The sequence below is a fragment of the Arvicanthis niloticus genome, chromosome 22 (assembly GCF_011762505.2).
Source record: "Arvicanthis niloticus isolate mArvNil1 chromosome 22, mArvNil1.pat.X, whole genome shotgun sequence".
Classification (NCBI taxonomy): domain Eukaryota; kingdom Metazoa; phylum Chordata; class Mammalia; order Rodentia; family Muridae; genus Arvicanthis; species Arvicanthis niloticus.
The window spans coordinates 39,553,210-39,573,698 of record NC_133429.1 but is presented as its reverse complement, the minus strand read 5'-3'; the positions used below and the strand labels follow the sequence as shown (position 1 = coordinate 39,573,698).

The following is a 20,489-nucleotide window of genomic DNA, read 5'->3' as shown; positions in this document are numbered from 1 at the left end:
AAGCTGTTTCATTTTGTATTTTCCCAGAGACAGAATACAGTCTTCATTGGAAGAGGAAAATATGTTTGCAATTGCTGTAAGTTTTCTATTAATTTTTCCATCACAGGTTTTTTCCCACTACAGTTTAGAGATTTGATTTTTCAACCCTCCATTTGCATTTCCCCATTAAAAAGATTTACAGATAAAGAAATGATGCTCAAAGTAATCAGATATTTATATTTATGGGTAAATGTTCTTCCTGTCCCTCTAATTATTTGACATAATAACTTGGTTTTGCACCCTATCAGATGTTTTCTGTGCATTCTATACATACACACATAATCAGACTGCTCTTGAATAATTTGTTCTATTTTGTTTTCCGTTTTTGTAGTCCAGATGGACTCAAAAGTCACCACCCTTCTGTCTCCCCTATGGGTGTACACCACCACACCACACAGCCTTGTATTGTTTTTATTAATTTATTTACTATTGAGCATTTTTGAGACAGACTTCTGAAGTATAAACTGGCCTAGACCAGTTTGTCGGGTCAGAACTGCCAGGATGATGATGGAGCATGAGGCACCCAGGCCTCATGGATGTCAGGCAACTCTGCCAGCCGCGCTGCATCCCAGCACATAGTTTTTGTTTTGCTTTTTAAAAATTCGTTAGTAATAAATCTGTATGTCAGCAATAGTAATTTTATATATGCGGTTATCTTTTTTCCTATCCCCCTAACCTTATTTTTATGTTTATATGAAGATATAATTGCAGTTAATATAATTAACTGTCATAGATTATTTTACTTCTCTATTTTGGTGGCAACTGTGTCATTTCATATAAATCCTTGGCCACTGGTAAGAAAGAAATGTTTGTTTGCTGACAGGTGGAAGGGGACTGGAAACAGGCAGGGGTCTTTTGGTTTCTGTTTCTTTTAGCTTCTCTTGACTTTCTGTAGTTTATTGTCATAATAGATTGTAACAGTATCTTTTCTAATACTGCATGATTTCTGTTAAGATGGGTCATGTGGCATCCCTGTATGTACCTCTAGATTTTATTAGGCACACTATTTAGGACTTTAAGGTTTGTGGTTGATTTCATATAATCTTCATGTATAGGATTGCGCAAGTTCTTCAGAACAAGTTCAGAAAAAGTATTTTTTTGGTGTATGTTTTTTGTTGAAGAATGCAGATTAGCTTGTTCACTGAAGGATGAGCAAAAATGTCTGTGAAAGCAATGCCTTCGAGGATCAGGCTTGTCGTTGCTGCTGCTGGCTTTTCTCTCCTACCCCAGAGATCCACCCCTAACCACTCTCTGCTTTTGGTTTTAGTTTCTGAGGTAAGGTCTAGTGTAGGCACAGCTCCAAATTGCTTAAATTATTTTATCATTTTATGGAGGTGTTTTACCAGCATGTATGTCTGTGTAGCACGTGTGTACCTGAGAATTCCCTGGAACTGGAGTTCCAGTGGACACTTAGCCCCTGTGGGGGTGGATGATGGAAATCAAACTCATGTCCTTTAGAAGAGCAGCCAGTGACCTTCACTGCTGAGCCAGTCCTCTCTCCAGACCCAGTATTCTAGATATTAAGGCATGTGTCCCTCTCATAAGGTATAGTATTACTAGAGAGTTAATCAAGTATTCTGTTACACTGGTCTCATATTTTTCTTGTAAGTAAAAAAACTTTTTTTGAGACCTATGTGTTGGCCTATGTGTATGTCTCTGTACCACATGTGTGTCTGGTGCTTGCTGAGGTCACAAGAGCATCCTGGATCCCCAGGAACTGAAGTTAGGTTATGAGCCTCATAAGAATGCCGGGAATCGAACCCTGGTCCTCTGCGAGAGCAACATGTGCTCCTAATTGCTGAGCCGTGTCTCCAGCCTCTGCTTTCATTTTTAGCCAGGTGTTACTGTGTAGGCTAGGCTGACTTCATAATCTAATCCTCCTGCCTCGGCCTCTTAAATACTGGGATTACAGTGTGTACCTGTGACCTAGCTTTAAAGTCAGTCTCAGACACCTTGGAGAGCACTTAGGGTTTTATTGTCTATTAGCTTCTGCTGTTTTAAAGTAAGTTCTGAAATACTCATTTCTGACATGGTAACATGACTACGACAACTCTTGTAATTTGGAGATGGCGCTATGTTTGTTAGTTTGTTTGAGGATAGGTCTTGCCTCATAAGCCTGGGTGGCTGGAATTCTTGGTACCCCTACTGTGTCAACCTTCCTGCTGCTGAGTTCATAGGCATACACCACCAAACCATAACCAGCAGTCTTTTCCTTCTCTCCGTGTGTGTGCCTGCATTTCCCTTATATCTGTGGAAATGGGAGATGTTATTTTCATGCAGTGCTGGGGGTAGACTCGGGTTTGCTCATGTCAGGTTAACACTGTGTGACACTAAGCTGTGTGCCAGCTCACAGACACAAGCATAAAGATCTAAGTATAATACACTAAACTGTCGGGCAAAAAGTAAACAGTGTGTACTTTACATTTTATTTACTTATTTAGGTTTTACATACAGGATTTCTCTGTGTAGCCCTGGCTGTCCTGATCTGTAGACTAGGCTGGCCTCAATCTGCTCCACAAATGTTATAATGGAAGTGTACCACCATTACATACCTGGCTTCAGAAATCATTTTTAGTCTTGATTTTTGTTTTTGTTTTTGTTTTTTTTGTTGTTTGTTTGTTTGTTTCTTTGTTTTGTGCCTTGTGTGTTTTTTGGTTCATGTTGTTTTTTTAATGTGCATTGATATTTTGCCTTCACATATGTCTGTGTGGGATGTCAGATCTTGGAGTTACAGGCAGTTGTGAGCTTCCATGTAGATGCTGGGGTTTGGACCTGGGTCTGCTGTAAGTGCTGTTAGTACTCTTAACCACTGAGCCATCTCTCCAGCCTGTATAAATAATTTTTTTAAGAATACATATACAGGCCGGGGGAGTGGTGGCACACACCTTTAATCCCAGCACTTGGGAGGCAGAGGCAGGCGGATTTCTGAGTTCGAGGCCAGCCTGGTCTACAGAGTGAGTTCTAGGACAGCCAGGGCTACACAGAGAAACCCTGTCTCGAAAAAACAAAAAACAAAAAAAACAACAACAAACAAAAAGAGTACATATACAGCCAGGCATGGTGATACATACCTTTAATATAGGAGTTGGGAGACAGAGGCCAGCAGGTCTCTGTGGGCTTCAGGCCATCCAGGGCTACACGGTGAGTCACTGTCTACAAACAAAAGAGAAGGCCCCGTAAAGCAGAGTAAATCATACACAGACTGTTACAGGTGCTCATTTGTAACTGGCCTTGGTTTTGAAGTCATCTGAGATGGTCCTCTTCTCTTTCCTCCCTTTCCTGTGTCTGTCATAGGGTATTAATGCCAGCGAGAAGACAGTAGTGGAAGCGCTGTTTCAGAGGGACTCACTGGTGCGGCAGAGCCAGGTGCGGCCGGAATTCTTAAATTCTTTCTTTAAAGAGTCATGGAGAAAATGCAAATGACTTTTTACCCTAAAATATTTTCTTAATTATCTTTTTCATTTACTTAATTTTTTTCTTATTTGTAATTAAAAGAAATGTAGAACGTTGTTCTTTAACTTTTAAATAAGAGCCTTTGTGTTTCCAAGGATAGATTATTACAAATAGCATTAGTCCTATAGGAAATACTGTTTACTGTTGTGTGTTTGTTTATCTTAATAAAGTAAAAATCGTGGCTGGAGAAGGTTATTTGATATCAGAAACTTCAGGTTAAGGGTAGAAGGATACTAAAAACAGCATTTCAGAGTTAAAGTGACCTTTCTTAGTCTGTCTCTTTCCTAGTTGGTGGTGGACTGGCTAGAGAGCACTGCCAAAGACGAGATTGGAGATTTCTCCGACAATATTGAGTTTTATGCAAAATCAGTATATTGGTAAGTTACTGAGCCTTTGAATTGTTTTATCTTAAGAATACTTTTTATGCTGGGAGGTGGTGGTGCACACGTGTAATCCCAGGAGACACAGAGGCAGATGGATCTGAGTTCCAGGCCAGCCAGGGCTACATAGAGAGACCCTGTCTCAAAAAAAAAAAGAAGAAAAGACACTATTGAGGAAGTGAGTGGGCATCTGGAGAGATGCCCAGTGCTTAAGAGCGCCTGTGCTCTTGCAGAACACCTGAGCTCAGTTCTCAGCACCCATGTTGGATGGTTTACAGCCTCCTGGGACTCCAGCTCCATCTTCTGGGCTTAACTTTTTTCTTAAATACTGAAAACAAATGAGAGCTGACCGGTATAGTGGCACGTACCTTTAGTTCCAGAACCAGGAGGCAGAGGCCAGTGAGTCTCAGGTCCAGGCCAGCTGGTCTACAGAGTGAGTTCCCGACCATCCAGGACTACATAGATAACACAATAAAAGGCAAACACTTACACAGATGCAGGCTTATGATTGGCCACCAAAACATGAAAATGAGTTCATCCTCCTTCATCTGAGACACTGTCTTTCTGTGTTAAGGACTTTATGCATTTTTCTATATTTGTTGTTGGTTTTGGGGGGTTTTCTTTGTTTTAAACACACAGGTATTTTTGCGGAGTGTGTTTTTGGTTTGTTGTTGTTATCTAGAAAATAAATAGTATTCACACTACCCCTTTAGAAAACTGGTATTTCTTTTTTTCAGGGAAAATACCCTTCATTCCTTAAAGCAACGGCAGCTACTGTCTTATATAGGAAGTACCCGTCCTCTTGTCACTGAACTGGTAAGTTCCTAGCTAGGGTGACTTGCTACCGTGATGAGACACCATGGCCAAAGCAACTCAGGGAGGGAAGGGTTTATTCAGCTTACACTAACACATCACTGTTCGAGGACCTGGAGGCAGGAGCTGATACAGAGCAGGAGGGTGCTGCTTACTGCCCTGCTCCCACGGTTTACTGCTTTCTTACAGAATCCAGGATCTCTAGCCTAGGGGTGGCCCCACCCACAGTGGGCTGCGGCCTCCTCATCAGTCAGTAAGAAAATGCCCAGAGCTGGATCTTAGGAGACCTTTCCTCCCTGAGGTTCCCTCCTCTCAGGTGACTGGAGCTTTTGTCAGTTATCTTAAAACTAGCCGGGACAGGAAGTGCCCTGGGAAATGGGGGTTGACTTTAAAGATAAGTGATATCCTTTCTTTAGTCACATCAAAATCATTTTGTTTGAAATTCATTGTGATTGTGTGTGCTGTTTGTCACTAACACACAAAAACACACAAAAGTTCTACGTAAGAGTAATGGTTTTAGAAATTCTTTGGTAATTTGTGGTTTTTGTGATTTATTTTTATTTGTGCATATGTGTACTTGTGAGGGGACATGTGTACTTGTGAGTACAAGTGCCTGCACAAACCAGAAGAGGCTACAGGGCCACCTGGACTTACAGGCAGTGTGAGCCACTCATCCTGGGTGCTGGGAACCCAACTCAGGTTTTCTGTAAGAACAGAACTTCTGGCTAACTGCAGAGCCATCTCTCCAGACTCACTTTTGGTGTTTTGTTTGTTTGCTTGTTTAGTGTGTGTGTATGTGTGTGTCTGTGTCTGTTCATTTTCTAAGTCTATTCTACGTGCACTCAAATAATGCAGTGTTACCTGACCCAGCTGGCTATGGTAATGCTATCCTGAGCTCAGCTGACTAGGCACATACTGTATTGTGCCAACAAAATCTATTTGAGGTGGGGGATCAGCAGACAAATGGGCCCATTAGAAACCCTTCATTCTCTTTATCAACTAGATTTTAAAGTCATTTACTTCTGTATGTACATACCATAGGTTCGTCATGTCACATGGTTCTATGATGTGTGTAGGAACATGTAGGGCCAGCGGTGTAGCTTATGATCTCAGCAGTAGAGCTGTGCCGACTGGATCCCTAGCACCGTGACCCACTAAGGTAGAAAATAATGACTAAGCAAATTGTTCAATGAATGTATGATCTGAATATGTACTGTTGGTGTAGGACCCAGACGCCCCCATTAGACAGAGAATGCCACTTGATGACCTGGACAGAGAAGATGAGCTCCGGCTGCTGAAGTACCTCTTCACTCTCATCCGGGCCGGGATGACAGAAGAGGTGAGGGACGCGACCCTGCTGATGAGGTTCCAGTGCCACAGGCTTGAAGAGTCTTGGTGGCCGGCTGTGCTTCTTCAGCGCTGTGGTCCCTCCAGTGTCCTGCTCTGCTCTCACACACGGCTGTGACTTCCGAGCAGTGCCCTCTGGTTTCCAGAGCTCTTGGCAAATTCTTCAGCAGCCCAGACTTTGCCTTGTTCCAGTCACAGCCTCCCTTCCTTCTTGTGCTTAAGCGTGACACTGGGTGATGCTCCTTACACACTTAAGACTGTGTTCCCTTCCTTCTCGTGCTTAAGTGTGACAGTGTGACACCGGGTGATGCTCCTTACACACTTAAGACCACGTTGCCTCCCTTCTCATGTTTAAGTGTGACACCGGGTGATGCTCCTTACACACTTAAGACCATGTTCCCTTCCTTCTCGTGCTTAAGTGTGACAGTGTGACACCGGGTGATGCTCCTTACACACTTAAGACCATGTTCCCTGTCCCGTTTTCCTGGCAGCTGAATTTAAGGAAATGTCAATGGATTGAATGAGTGATAGATCTCATTATAGAGGTGGGGTTTTTGTTTGTTTTTTGTTTTGTTTGGTTGGTTGGTTTGGTTTTTCAAGACAGGGTTTCTCTGTGTAATCCTGGCTGTTCTGGAACTCATTCTGTAGCCTAGGCTGGCCCCTCTGTCTCTTGAGTGCTGATATTAAAGGCATGTGTCACTACCATAGCCTGATTTACAGAGATTTTTTTGTAATAGCTTTTTATTCCATAAATAATGGTCCACCCAATCTATTTATTTTTAGTAAAATGTCACGCTAGTGAGCGAGTGCCATAGTGCCCTGTTAGTGAGCCTAACTTGAAGGAAGAGGGATTGTTAGAATAAGATGGTGCTCGGGATAGAGCTTAGTTGGCAGATGCTTGCCTCACATGTGTGGAGCCCAGCTTTGATCCCCAGCCCTGACAAAACAGAAAGGGACCAGGCTCAGCCACACATTTGTGGGTAAAGTGGGATGCCATTGCCAGGTGCCTCTGTCATCCCCTGTGCACTGTCATCCCACTGTGGTGCCACTTGGTAGCTAGTCTTGTCATACTGGGTTTGCTTTACGACAGCACAGTGCTTTTCAGGTCTGCACCAATGATGTCACTAACTGTTCCTTCTGGTTTCTGAAGGCACAACGGCTCTGTAAACGGTGTGGGCAAGCATGGCGAGCTGCAACCCTGGAAGGCTGGAAACTGTACCATGACCCTAATGTTAATGGAGGTATGTTGGCTGTGGAGGTAGTTAGCTCTGTATGCCAGTGTTAGTTTCCTTCTAGGAGTGACTGAGATGCTTCATTTTAAATGGCGGCTTTCCCTTTTCTGTTCTGTAGGGACAGAGCTAGAACCTGTGGAAGGCAATCCATATAGACGGATCTGGAAGATTAGTTGCTGGAGAATGGCTGAAGATGTAAGATAATGAAACCCTCACTAAGACTTATTCTCCATCCTGTTTAATTAGGTGACAGTGCGCTGAGGAGCTCTGAACGTTCAGTGTAGCATTTAGAGAGGCTGTAGTCAAGCTAGGAGTCGGTCTGATGACGTAGCAGAATTGCAGACGCTCGGTACTAAGAGTTAATGTGATTGTGAGGCCAAAGCACCGTGGACGAAGCATGCTGGCTTCTCAGGCAACGTCACACTTAACTCTTTCAAGCTTAGTAGATGTGGGATGTTGAGAATGAAGACTCGGGGTTAAAGGTGCATCCCTAGGTCAGGAAGCTTGAGCTGCGGGAGGTCTGTGAGGCTGGAGAGAAAGCTCATGAGGGAAGAACCAGTCCTGTGTGACATGAGGAACACATTCCTAAAGCCACCACAGAATACAGGATCGTGCAGGAAGTCTCACAGTGTTTGTGTGTGAGTGGGGTTAGGAGAAAATGATGATCCGTGATGCAGATCGAATAAAAATGGGAGCCGGAGAGATGGCTCAGAAAGGAAAGGCACTGCCGCACAGGCTTCACGGCCCTTATTGGAGGAGGGAGGGGACGCACATGGCGCACATCTGTACCCTCCACACACAGTAATAATTGCGTTGAAATAAAACTAAAGGTTTTTAGAGGCAATAAAAGCAGACTTTTACATCAGTCAAACAGTTGATAAAAATGTAGTAACACAATAAACTGGACACTTTTTTTAAAGACCTGGAATTTGCTTGTTGAGTTAGGTGTCAGAGAATTGAGAGTGAGAGTGTGTAAGAAGACTAGCACAGCCATGCAGACTGAACGTGATGTGACTGAAATCACAGGCATAATGATGGGCCCGTTAGATTACCCAGCCACTGAGGGATACGGGCTGCCTGTTGATGGCACTGGAGGAGTAGAAAGGGGGGCTCCAGAGTTACTTGTTTGATGACAATAAATGCTGACACTCCCTTGACAGATCCTTAAAATAAGTTGGGTAAGGTTGTGGTTGTCACTGCTTCGGAGTGGATGCAAAGCAGACTCCTGACCTTGGCCTTGTTCCCAGGCCAGCATGGCAAGGCCTTGCGCTGAGACCCCTGGAGGAGAGAGCACCTACCTAGGCTGGTTCTGTGTAGGTTAACACTCTACTGTAAGGGACCGAGCCTCCATTGCAGTGGCCTTGTGTGCTCTCTGTATTTGAGAGTAAATGTTTGATTTTTTTTTTTCTCTGAAGATTTTGGAATTGTTTTATCAAAATAAAAAGTCTCTCCTGCTACCCTAGATCTGTCACCGACATTCACTGAATGTCACTTAAGAACTAAGTGACTATGACCCATCCAGAAGAATCATGAAGAGACTCGCACACCAAGAAAAGTAATAACCACAAATCTTTTTACCCCTTGTGTTGTAGGAACTTTTTAATAAATATGAAAGAGCCATTTATGCAGCGTTGAGTGGAAATCTTAAGCAGGTATGCAATGTGGTAATGTCTAACTCTGTCTATGAGATAAAGCCAGATTCTTCAGTGTTCTCATGGCTGCATAGCAGACTCCAGAGATCATCGGAAAGCAGGACAGTGACAGCCTGCTTATTTTGGCACTACCCATATATGTTTGGTTGTCATTTTTCTGTTTCTGTGTATGGTTTTTTGATTGTTTCTGTGGTTACTTTGTTGTACTTTCTTGATACATAGCTCATTCTTGATACATAGCTCACACTTGCTTTTTTTTTTTTTTTTTTTTTTTTTTTTTTTCTGTAGTGTTTTTATTTGGGTTTTTGGGACTAGGGTCTTGCTTTGTAAATCAGGCTGCCCTGGAGCTCGTGGCTCTACCACCACAGCCTCCTCAGTGGAGGGATTGCAGGCATGCACTTGGCTCTGACGAAGAATCACAGCACCTGTGTCCTGATGACGCCTGTACCTGGGGTCTATGTAGAAATGCAGGGCTGACACAGTGCTGCTTGGGCTTAAGTCCATGTATGAGTTCCCCAGAGCCTTTGTTCCTCACGCTTCTACAGCTGTTCTGACACACACTCTGAGGATTTGAAATACCCTTTGATGGTAGAATGCAATGTGACTGAATTTGGTATGGGAAAAGTCTTCATCACACAAACTTCTCAGAAGTTCTAGTTTGGGAGAAAGGTTATTAAAGTTTGTAGTCAGTGAATAATTGGTTTCCCTTTCTTTTTCCTGACTGTGTCCGTGTTTCTCTTCTGGAATGGATAAAAAGCTCCTTCCGGTCTGTGACACCTGGGAAGACACAGTGTGGGCTTACTTCCGGGTGATGGTGGACAGCCTGGTGGAGCAGGAGATCCGGACATCGGTGATGACGCTGGATGAAGCCGAGGAGCTCCCTCGAGAGTACATGGAAGCGAAGTGAGTGGAGCTGGTGACAGGCACGGTGGCGGTCACTGCGGGGAGTTGGCTTGCACCGCACACAGAAATCATGTTGTCATTTCTGTCCCTTTTTGTTTTCTCCTCTTTTGAAGTTGGACCTTAGAGAAAGTTTTTGAAGAACTTCAAGCCACTGATAAAAAGGTAAATGTTAACATAGCCCTGTTCCATGTAGTGTATGAAATGAATGTTATATAGTTGTACAGTGTAGCTGAAAGTTAGAAACTGGAGAAATCTCCTTTCTCATCTTTTCCTCACTGCTATCAAAATAAGAGACCTCAAAAATATTTATTGGGTGGGGCCTGGTGGTCTGTGTTAGAATCCTAGCATTCAGAAGGCTGAGAAAGGGTCCTCACCATGATTTCTAGATGTTTGGGTTATGTACTGAGATCCTGTCTCAAAACAAAATGAAAAACATTTTTTTTTAGTAGTTTTTTTTTTTCAGTAACTAATGTATATATGTACTTATAATGATAACACAATTTTAATGCTTGCCAGTAAGGCCTGTGTAACTCCTTCCAAGCCCCTCATCCTTACTTCCTCAGCAGTAAACATACCACACATACACACTGCATCTTCATAGCCTTCCAAGTCCAAGTAAGCACTGTGGATGCTGAGGTACAGTGTTAGCCCTGTGGATGCTGAGGTACAGTGTTAGCCCTGTGGTTGCTGAGGTACGGTGTTAGCCCTGTGGTTGCTGAGGTACGGTGTTAGCCCTGTGGTTGCTGAGGTACAGCATTGGAAAGGTTCAGATCATGTTTCCATTTAATGGTTCTCTCCAAGGTAATTGCTATATTTTAGCCAACTTTTTTGTTTGGTTCGTCCTCCCTTTCTTTCTTTCCTTCCTTCCTTCTTTCCTTCCTTCCTTCCTTCCTTCCTTTCTTCTTTCCTTTCTCTCTCTCTCTCTCTCTCTCTCTCTCTCTCTCTCTCTCTCTCTCTCTCTCAGAGATAACTGAGTATTACTACTGGATAGCTTTAACTGCTTGGCACTTACTTGTGAGCCTAGACTGGCCTCAGACTCCTGATAATTCTCCTGCCCCAGACTCCTAGGTGCTGAAATTTCAGGTGTGCCATCATACCTGGCTTTAATGTTTCTTTTATTTTTTATCTTTTACAGTTTTCTTTCAGTTAGCACTCAGGGTGGCTCTCCTCACAGTTTCTCTAACACACGGCACTGTTCTTTGTTGTCAGCCATTCTTCCACTGTTCTCTCTGATGGCTGTATAATGTTCTGGAGAATCAGGTGTACAGTGTTTGTTCTGTTTTGTTTCCCTTTAGAAGGTTTTCACATTCATTCTGGCACTGTAAAGAACATGTGTATGTGTGAAGATGTGTCAGCTTCCAGCTAGTGCTGTCTCCTAAGGCTATGCTCTAAAACTGTTGACCGTGTGTTGCTGGGTTAAAGAACACTGATGTACTCTTTGGTTGTATAGTTACATTTATCATCTTTCTAAGTTAATGACATATCATGAGTGTGCCTTCAAGCTGTACAATTAAAACTAAAGCTAAAAGAAAGAAAAACATATATAACAGAAGCATCAAATTGTAGTAATGACACTGTCACAAGCAGTTAATTAAACTAGGCATTCATTCCAGTCCTGAATGGCATTCTTTGTATTTTTGCCAGCCCATCGGTGTAGATAGGAAACAGCTGATTTTGTTTCCCTGTGTCTATTTGTGAATTTACCTTAAAGAAATTTTGTTTTAATTTTGTATTTTATGTCAATGGGTGTTTTGTTTTCCCTGTATGTATGCCTGTGCACCACAGTCATGCAGTGCCCATAATGGCCAGAAGAGGGCATCAGATTCCTTGGAATTAAAGTAAATAGCTGCCATCTCTGTGCTTAGAATCAAACCCAGGTCCTCTGAAAGAGCAGCCATTGCTCTTAATAGCTGATCTGTCTCTACAGCCCCTGTTTGTTTATAAATTCTCTGTTCATATCCTATAACTGTTTTCTGTTGGGTTTTTTCCTTTATTATTGCATGAATGTACTTTGTATGGAAATTACTGTTTTTTCTGTCCAAGGTTAATGACTACTGTATAAATTTGGAAGTATGAGTAGGGAAAACCAAGTCAGGAATAGAAGTAACTGTCTTGGGGTAGGAGACGTGACACACAACAGAGTGTACGTCTGACAGGTTAACGATAAGGGACTTGCAGATAATGTGCTAGAGTCGCTAGGTAACTCACAGCATCGCTAAGGACTTACAGATAATGTTAGAGTCGCTAGGTAACTCACAGCATCGCTAAGGAGTAACAGATAATGTGCTAGAGTCGCTAGGTAACTCACAGCATCGCTAAGGAGTTACAGATAATGTTAGAGTCGCTAGGTAACTCACAGCATTGCTAAGGAGTTACAGATAATATGCTAGAGTCGCTAGGTAACTCACAGTATCGCTAAGGAGTTACAGATAATGTTAGAGTAGCTAGGTAACTCACAGCATCGCTAAGGAGTTACAGATAATGTGCTAGAGTTGCTAGGTAACTCACAGCATCACGGAGCGTCTGCTTGCTATGACCACTGAGAAGAAAGTGCAGCGTCCTGCTTCCCAAGAGTCTCATTTAAGTGAATGACTAAACAAAGGCTAGAGATAAACTTCATCAAGAGTTTCAGGACTCTCATAAAGCCAATAATAGAACTTTATTGGAAGACATAAAGACATGAGGAAAATAAAACATAATTTTGAATGAGGAGATTTGAAAATGTCAGTCATTATAAAATTAACAAAGAACCCTAACAATTTAAGGAGATTGTGTTTGGGGGAAAATCTCAGTAGATGCATAAATAAGAATGACAAGAAGCATCTAGAAAGCAGCAGGGTGCTTCCCTCAGGCCCTGAGGACCAAGCAGCACAGGGTAGGTCCCAGTCTCAATTACAACGAGCATGTATGTGAGCCTAAGAGGCATCAGGTGACCTTCGGTTTCACAGGAAACAGTGATAGTGTAAGAGAAATGGTCCTGGCAGAGTTGGCTTCCCTTGGGAAGAAACAGTCAGAGCCTTAGCTATGTCTTTAATTGAGCTAATGCCAGACAGAGCAGATGCTTTGAATGTACAAACCATAAACATTAAAAGACAATCGACTACTAAGAAAATGTATTTGGCACAAAAAAAAAAATGACCCATTTTTTGAAAAAAGCATGGCAGTTACCTAGTTCACTCATCAGTTTCTGGACTACTGTGTTTTGTTACTCTCAGTGACAGGCGTAGAAGAAAATAACCTCAAAATGATTTTGCATAGTGCTGCTTGTGTTGAAAGAGTATCTTGTCATTTATTTTGCCTCAGACCTGCGGATCCTTCCATTCTAGTTTGTATGCTAAGATAAGCAGGAATAAAATGTAAAGAATAGTAAGTGTGGGCCCACAGGCGGCTCAGTGTGGGAAGACTCCAGGCTGAGCCTGACCACTGAGTTTCCTCTCTAGGACCCACATGGTGTGTGGACACAGTGGACTCCCACAAGTGTCCTTTGACCTCCAGTGGCACTGTGGCATGCATGCCTATACACATGCATGCGCGCACACAGGATTAAGGGTGTTTTAAAAAGATAATAAGTAGAATTACACTCCCTAAGAGTAGATTGTCTTATGGGAGATATCCTTCAGGTCTGGGTTTGTGTGCCATCCCTTTTTTGTTGTTGTTGTTTAATCTTCTTAAAGCCTTTCATTTCTAGCTTTATGTATGTCCCATTAAAATCTGATACTTAGCAATAAATACATCCTTCAGAATGAACGCAGAAGACTTACAGCAATGTAAAACTTTTTTTCAGAGAGTTCTGGAAGAGAATCAAGAACATTACCATATAGTTCAGAAATTTCTTATCCTGGGAGACATTGATGGTAAGATACAGGTTTATTTTACTTTGCCTGAGTTTTTCATTTGTGTCTTTGAAATAGCCATTCTTGAAGCAGTACACAAGACTCACTACATCTTTCAATCCTTCACTGACGTCCACCCCTCACATGTGACCATGTTTGCTTGCTACTGTGAGGCCAGATCTGACTTGAGCCCTTTTTTGTGTTAGAGATGGTGGTGGGAGTTGGCAGTGAGACTCTCAGATTCCGTAGATGAGCTAGGATGTCCTTGGTGACACTTCTTGCTCCCCTGATTGTTTCTTCTTGTCAAACCTTTGCTCTGATGGCTTTGTAGGTTTGATGGATGAATTTAGCAAATGGCTGTCCAAGAGCAAGAGCAGTCTACCCGGACACCTCCTCCGCTTTATGACACACCTCATTCTGTTTTTCCGCACCCTGGGACTACAAACCAAAGTAAGTAAAGGCGGTAGCGCTTCCTGCTCTCCCTGCGTGCCAGGACCAGCCCTGGCCTGCACAGGCACTGCTGAGGCAGGACAGACACAGCATTGGACAAAAGACAAAGACTGCTGATCTCTGGTCTTATAACTCTCTCTTACTGTTTGGGGCCAGAAACTGAAGGCTTCTGGAAACTTAACTCTCTCATTATTCTGTGGCTAAAAGCTAGGCTGTGTAATAGTGACAGGAAAGGGTATATTGCCAGCAGGAAGCAATCCTGGGATGAAGTTTCTTGGACCCTCACCTCTTAGAGCTCACCTATCACAGCCATGCAGAACAGTGGGCCATCTCCAGAAAATTCACTTGTATGCCTCAGCCTTTTCTAGATGGCATCTGACACTCAGGATCACCTCATATGGTCTCCTATTGATAACTCATTGTGAGTGACTTATAGATTCTAGTCTATTGCCTGAGAGTGCTGCTGCTTGCCCAAATTTAAAGAAATTAGTCCTCATTGGTATCCAGCTAAGCTAACGGAATCAAAATACATTCTGTGCGAGAATTAAAATAGTTTCTTTTTCCTTTCTGTATTTCTTTCCTCTAAATGTCTGATGACATCATGGTAGGAGTACATACGAAAGCACAGTGACAGGAAGTGGAAAGCTATAGCTTTGGACTCAAGGATCGAGAACTCAGACCCTTGCTCAGTAACTGCTAGCTGTGTAATTCTAGGTATATAAGAACTTCCTTCCTCCATAAAGCAAACAGGATCTACCCACAAAGAGACATGCATAGAGACCATTGACCTCTTAGCAGGTAAGAGATGTTTGCTACCAAGCCTCCCGACTTGAGTTAAGTCGCTGGAACCCACAGAATGGAACAAGAGAACTGACTGACCCCCACAAGTTGCATACACAATAGATGAATGTTTAAAAAGAGCAGGTTGTTTGCTTGTGTGCGGTGAACTGAAGTGAAGCAGTGCACGCACATCATAAGCATTTAGCTTGGGAAGTTACCGCTTAGTGTAAACATTAAATTTCTTCATGCATTTAAAGTAAAACTTAGTAGAAATTATATTATTATTGTACCTAAAGTGGTGATGTTAATAACTGGATTGTGTGTTTTTCCTATGAAGGAAGAAGTTTCCATTGAAGTTCTAAAGACATATATACAGGTAAGCTTTTAGAATCTACAACTTGATTTTTTTTTTAATTTTAATGAAAACAAAAATCAAAATGGTACTGTTTTTTAACATGTCTTTTTATTTTATATATGTAAGTATTATGCCTGCATGTTTGTGTGTGCCCACATGTGTGTGCACACAATAGTGTTAGAGGTCACAAGAGAACACTGGAGTAATGAAGGTTGGGGACCAGCATGTGGCACTGGGGACCAATGCTGGGTCCTTTACAAGAGCCACAAGCGCTCTCAACCTCAGAGCATCTCTCCAGCCCCAAATGATGCTATTTTAATACTGTGGACTCTGGGAGCCACTGGACTCCATAAAGATCTTTGAATTTTCCTAAATATATTTCTAGAAAAGGATTATGATCTGAAGCACCATCTATGAGTCTTTCCTAAATAGATTTGCAATTTTGAAGCAAAGTTTTCTTTCAAAACCGTGCTAATTTATTTGGTGTACTTTGATTTTTGTGTTCCATAGCTGTTAATAAGTGAGAAGCACACAAACCTCATAGCGTTCTATACCTGTCATTTGCCTCAAGACCTCGCCGTTGCCCAGTATGCCTTGTTTTTGGAAGGTGTTACAGAATTTGAGCAACGGCACCAGTGCCTCGAGCTGGCTAAGGAAGCAGGTAAGCAGTTAAGAATTTTATCTATTATTTCTTTCTAGGTGTATATTGCATAAAATAATAAGTTTTGTTATATTCTTTTCCAAATGAGTATTTATAGGTACTTTTATCATATTTATCCCCTATGTCTGTTCACATAAAAGTTATGTTTATGCATAGAAGAAAGGGGAGGGGAATCTGCACATACATAGCATAGACATGCCACAGCTCAAGTGTGAGGGTCAGAGAACGACCTCTGACGTTGGTCCCCATCTTCCACTCACTGTGTTTTGAAGTGGGGCCTCTGTTGTTTTCCTGCTGCATGGGACATGCTGCTGGCCCAAGGGCTTCTGGGCATTCTCCTGCCTCTGCCTCCATCTCCCCAGCGACGTTCTGTTCCACACTCAGGCTACAGCATCCAGCCTTTCATTCGATTGCACTGGGATTTGAACTCAGGTCCTCATGCTTGTGTGCAAAGTCTTTACCCACTGAGCCGTCTTCTCAGCTCAGGGTTGGCCTTTGTGGGCAGATTTTCATTTTGAGTTTGGCATTTGTCTTATATTAAGTCTTATTTGAGGGGGAAAAACAAGTAAAAATCTCAGTGAAATTTTTTTTAGAAAATGAAAATAACTTTTACTTGTGTAAATAGTTTGCTTATGGCCAGGCGGTGGTGGTGCACGCCTTTAATCCCAGCACTTGGGAGGCAGAGGCAGGCAGATTTCTGAGTTGGAGGCCAGCCTGGTCTACAGAGTGAATTCCAGGACAGCCAGGGATACACAGAGAAACCCTGTCTCGAAAAACCAAAAAAAAAAAAAAATAGTTTGCTTATATTTTTGCTTTTGTTTTTAGAGAATAGGTCTTATTTTGTAGCCTAAGTTGGCCTGGAACTTGCCCAGGCTAGCCTTGGATTCAGTAGTCCTTCCTCGCCTACCAAGTGCTAGGATTACAGGCATAAGTCACCACACCCAGTCTAGAATATTTTTAAATTATATTTTCTGTAGTGTTTTTAAATTTGTGTATTATATTTAAAATACATTTTTAGCAGTGCACACATGTTCACGTTCCATGGTCCACATGTGGAGATCAGAAAACAGCCCACAGGAGTGATGCTCTCTGTCCACCATGTGGGTCCTGGGAATTAACTCTAGTCACCAGACCTAGTGGCAAGCCACTTCACTTGCTGAGCCATCTCACTGCCACTATGTAATAGATCTTAAGAAATTGTTGTAGTGCTGGGGACACAGCTCAGTGGCAGAATGCTTACCCAACATCTGTGAAGCTTGGGTCAGTCATCAGTGCCAAAAATGTGAAAAGAATCACTCCAAATCTACCAAATATTGTAACTGTTCAAAGAATTTCATATTAATAATTACTCTGTTTTTTTGCTATTTCCAAAAAATTCCTTAGATTTGGATGTTGCAACGATAACAAAAACCGTAGTTGAGAATATTCGGAAGAAAGATAATGGTGAATTTAGTCACCATGACCAGGCTCCATCTCTAGATACTGGCACTACTGAGGTAATGTGGGCAAGAAGGAAATGAGAGTTCAATGAAACTTAGTCTGTCGTCTTGTGTCTTGGTCAACTTCCTTTTTTACACTGGCTTCTGTTAGACATCCGTGCACAGCTTAGAACAGACCACTCCAGACCAGATGGTTTGGAGGGGCATTATTCAGGAGATAGGGCAAAGGTGGGGGGAGGGAGAGAAGTATTAGAAGATGGAAGAAGAGAGGTAGAAGAGTAGAGGCTGGCCATGACTGTATGGAGAGAGGGGGAAGGGAAGAGGGAGGGGCGAGGGGACAGAGAGAAGCTAGACGCTAGAAATCAAGAGAGGGAGGAGGGGACAAGCAGCTCCTTTTATAGTGGGCCAGACCTACCTGGCTGTTGCCAGGTAACTGTGGAGGTGAAGTTTAGACAGAATACTAAGAGCTTCTGTCTGCCTTTTTAAAAAATGTAAAGGCCTTTAAATTTTTTTAAAATATATTTATTTTATGTGCATTGGTGTTTTGCATGCATATATGTCTGTGCACCTTATTCATGGTTGGTACCCAAGGAGGCCAGAAGGGGGCACTGGATCCCTTGGACCTGGAGTTACAGACAGTTGTGAGTCACCATGTGGATTCTGGGAATCAAACCCATGACCTCTGGAAGACCAGCCAGTGCTCATAACTACTGAGCCATTTCTCCACTCTCAATGCCTTTTAAATGACAAAGATTGGCAACAATTTAAGGTTTTATTGAAACACTGAGTTATGTTACAGAAGGCTTCTTTTCATCGCAGACCTGATGTTGACTTTTGATCATCAGGATCTACCTGATGCTGTAAAAGCCACTGACTTCAGTCTTTAGGTAGAAAGATGAAATCTGAGAAGGAAAACTTGGAGCTGGGAGTGTGGCTCAGTGCTGGAGTGCTCAGGGGTGTGGCTCCCTGCTGGAGTGCTCAGGGGTGTGGCTCCCTGCTGGAGTGCTCAGGGGTGTGGCTCCCTGCTGGAGTGCTTGCCTAGTGTTTGTGAGCCCCAGGTTGTTCTCTGCATCCCATACCAGATGAGTTAGGTTGGTGGGACATATAGTGATTAATCCAGAGTCACAGGCCACTGAGGTTTTCTGTAGTTGGGTAGAGAAGTGTTAAGTAGAGCAGACTGAGGAAAGCCCAGTCCTCCCCTACTTTTGTGTAACATGGGAAATGGTTCTCATTAGAGTGCATCATAAGCTTCACTCATCTGCAAAGATCTTTGAAGTAAAATGGATTTTGTGACTTTCATTGTCTAGGAGGACCGCCTGAAGATAGATGTGATTGACTGGCTGGTGTTTGACCCAGCACAGAGAGCAGAAGCCCTGAGGCAAGGCAACGCCATCATGAGGAAGTTCTTAGGTGGGTTGTCCTCTGACAGCTTCTGAGCTGATCCTCACCCAGCTAACTTTTGTTTTTGCAGAACTTATTTCAATGAATGGGAAGGTAGGGCAGTTGGTAAGGACCTAAGCTCACCTCAGGACCAGGGATCAGCTGCTCTTGGGCTTGCCTCCACCTGTGCTCCATCTGATCTAGTCAGTGATCCATAGAGAAATCATCTGAATTGGCTTTAGGATGGTCATTCGTTCATTCAGTAAATATTTACTGGGACAGAGGAGATGGCTCACACAGTTAAAGAGTTTGCTGCTCTTACAGAGGAACCAAGTTCAGTTCCCAGCTTACGACCATCCATAATTCCATTCCAGGGATCTTCTGGCCCCTGTGAGTACCAGGTACATACCTGATGCGCATGCATACATGTAGGCAGAACACTCATACACATGATAGAAAATAATTAAGTAACCACTGGACAGGCTGAGAGTTCCAGGCCTGAGCTGACTGTCCCCAGCGTGCTCAGTCAGTGAGATTACAGTTTTGACCTTCATCCATCACAATGGCAGGTGCTTGTTCTTTATTTACTTAGTGTTTTGAGTTGGGGAGTAAGCATGTGCCATGCTTTGTGTATGGAGATCAGAGGACAGCTTACTCACGTATCCTTACCACTTACAGCTTCTCTCTCCACCATGTTGGTCCCAGTGATGAACTCAGGTCTTTGGGTTTTGCAGTAAGCACCTGTACCTGCTGACACATCCCCTCAGCTAGCTCCTTGACTTACAGAGCACAGGTCACTTTGGTCTCAAGTCAATAATTCTTTTTTTTTTTTTTTAAAGATTATTTTATGTGTATGGGTATTTGCCTGCATGTATACATATGTGCAGTACATTCATGTACATTGCCATGGATCACCTGAAACTGCGGTTACAGACAATTGTGAGCTGCCCTGTGGGTACTGAGACTTGAACCTGGATCGTCTGAAGGAGCAGCCAGGGCTCCCAGCCGCTGACCCACTTCACAGCCCCAAGTCGGTAGTTCTTTAGCAAAAACGGCTATGTCTATCTCCAGACAGAGACAGGTGCCCAAGGGACCACAGTGCATGTGCAAGGAAAAGACTGAGAGATCCCATGAAGAAGGGTATGGCATTGGACCTCAGGTGCTAGCACGTGCTAGCACAGACACCCGAGCAAGCTCTGCGGAATCCTGGTCACAGACACTGGATAAAGGTTTCCTCATGTCATTCGGTTTCAGAGTGAATTTCCTTTATGAACAATTAGGGAAGCCATTATTTAGTAATCCCCTAAAATAAAACTTCACAAAACTGCACCTTATAAATCATGATACCAAATTTTGTGACAACCTAGAAACAGGAACTAAGAGAAAACAAACATAATCCTTCAGAGATCAAGAAGCATTTATATGCTTCACCTCTTAAAAGTAGCTCACCATTCACTAGGCAGGGCTTCTTGGACTGTATTGCAGTAAAGGGAAAGCAAGCCAGAGCGGGCTGCAGTCTCTTTCCTCCTGACGGTGGGCGCCATGTGACTCTTTGGAGGTGTGAGCTATGTATATATCAAGAGGAGACCCTCTCTCTCTGTGTCGCTTTTTGTCAGACTATTTATCAGAGCAACAGAGATGAAGTTAGGACACTTCCGGTTTGGTTTACAATCTGAGAGTCCTAGGCCCTTGTTTACAGTCATCGAAACAACAGTTCCTTCAGCCAAGAAAGCTTTCTGGTTTTGCACAGATAACTTCTCTTTTTTTGTCTC

General features: G+C 42.9%; 1 protein-coding gene across 1 annotated transcript in view; it reads left to right on the top strand.

Annotated features, from left to right (window-relative positions):
* Positions 1–20,489, top strand: part of Nup107 (nucleoporin 107) — a 43,357-nt gene that overhangs the window by 12,302 nt on the left and 10,566 nt on the right. The window contains exons 8-23 of the mRNA XM_076920310.1: positions 28–76; positions 3,334–3,405; positions 3,781–3,869; positions 4,610–4,688; positions 5,911–6,024; positions 7,183–7,273; positions 7,383–7,459; positions 8,857–8,916; positions 9,674–9,819; positions 9,933–9,981; positions 13,604–13,673; positions 13,984–14,102; positions 15,220–15,258; positions 15,748–15,898; positions 17,282–17,394; positions 18,645–18,747. Coding sequence (XP_076776425.1) covers positions 28–76; positions 3,334–3,405; positions 3,781–3,869; positions 4,610–4,688; positions 5,911–6,024; positions 7,183–7,273; positions 7,383–7,459; positions 8,857–8,916; positions 9,674–9,819; positions 9,933–9,981; positions 13,604–13,673; positions 13,984–14,102; positions 15,220–15,258; positions 15,748–15,898; positions 17,282–17,394; positions 18,645–18,747 — 1,421 coding nt within the window. The remainder of the gene's footprint in view (positions 1–27; positions 77–3,333; positions 3,406–3,780; positions 3,870–4,609; positions 4,689–5,910; positions 6,025–7,182; positions 7,274–7,382; positions 7,460–8,856; positions 8,917–9,673; positions 9,820–9,932; positions 9,982–13,603; positions 13,674–13,983; positions 14,103–15,219; positions 15,259–15,747; positions 15,899–17,281; positions 17,395–18,644; positions 18,748–20,489) is intronic.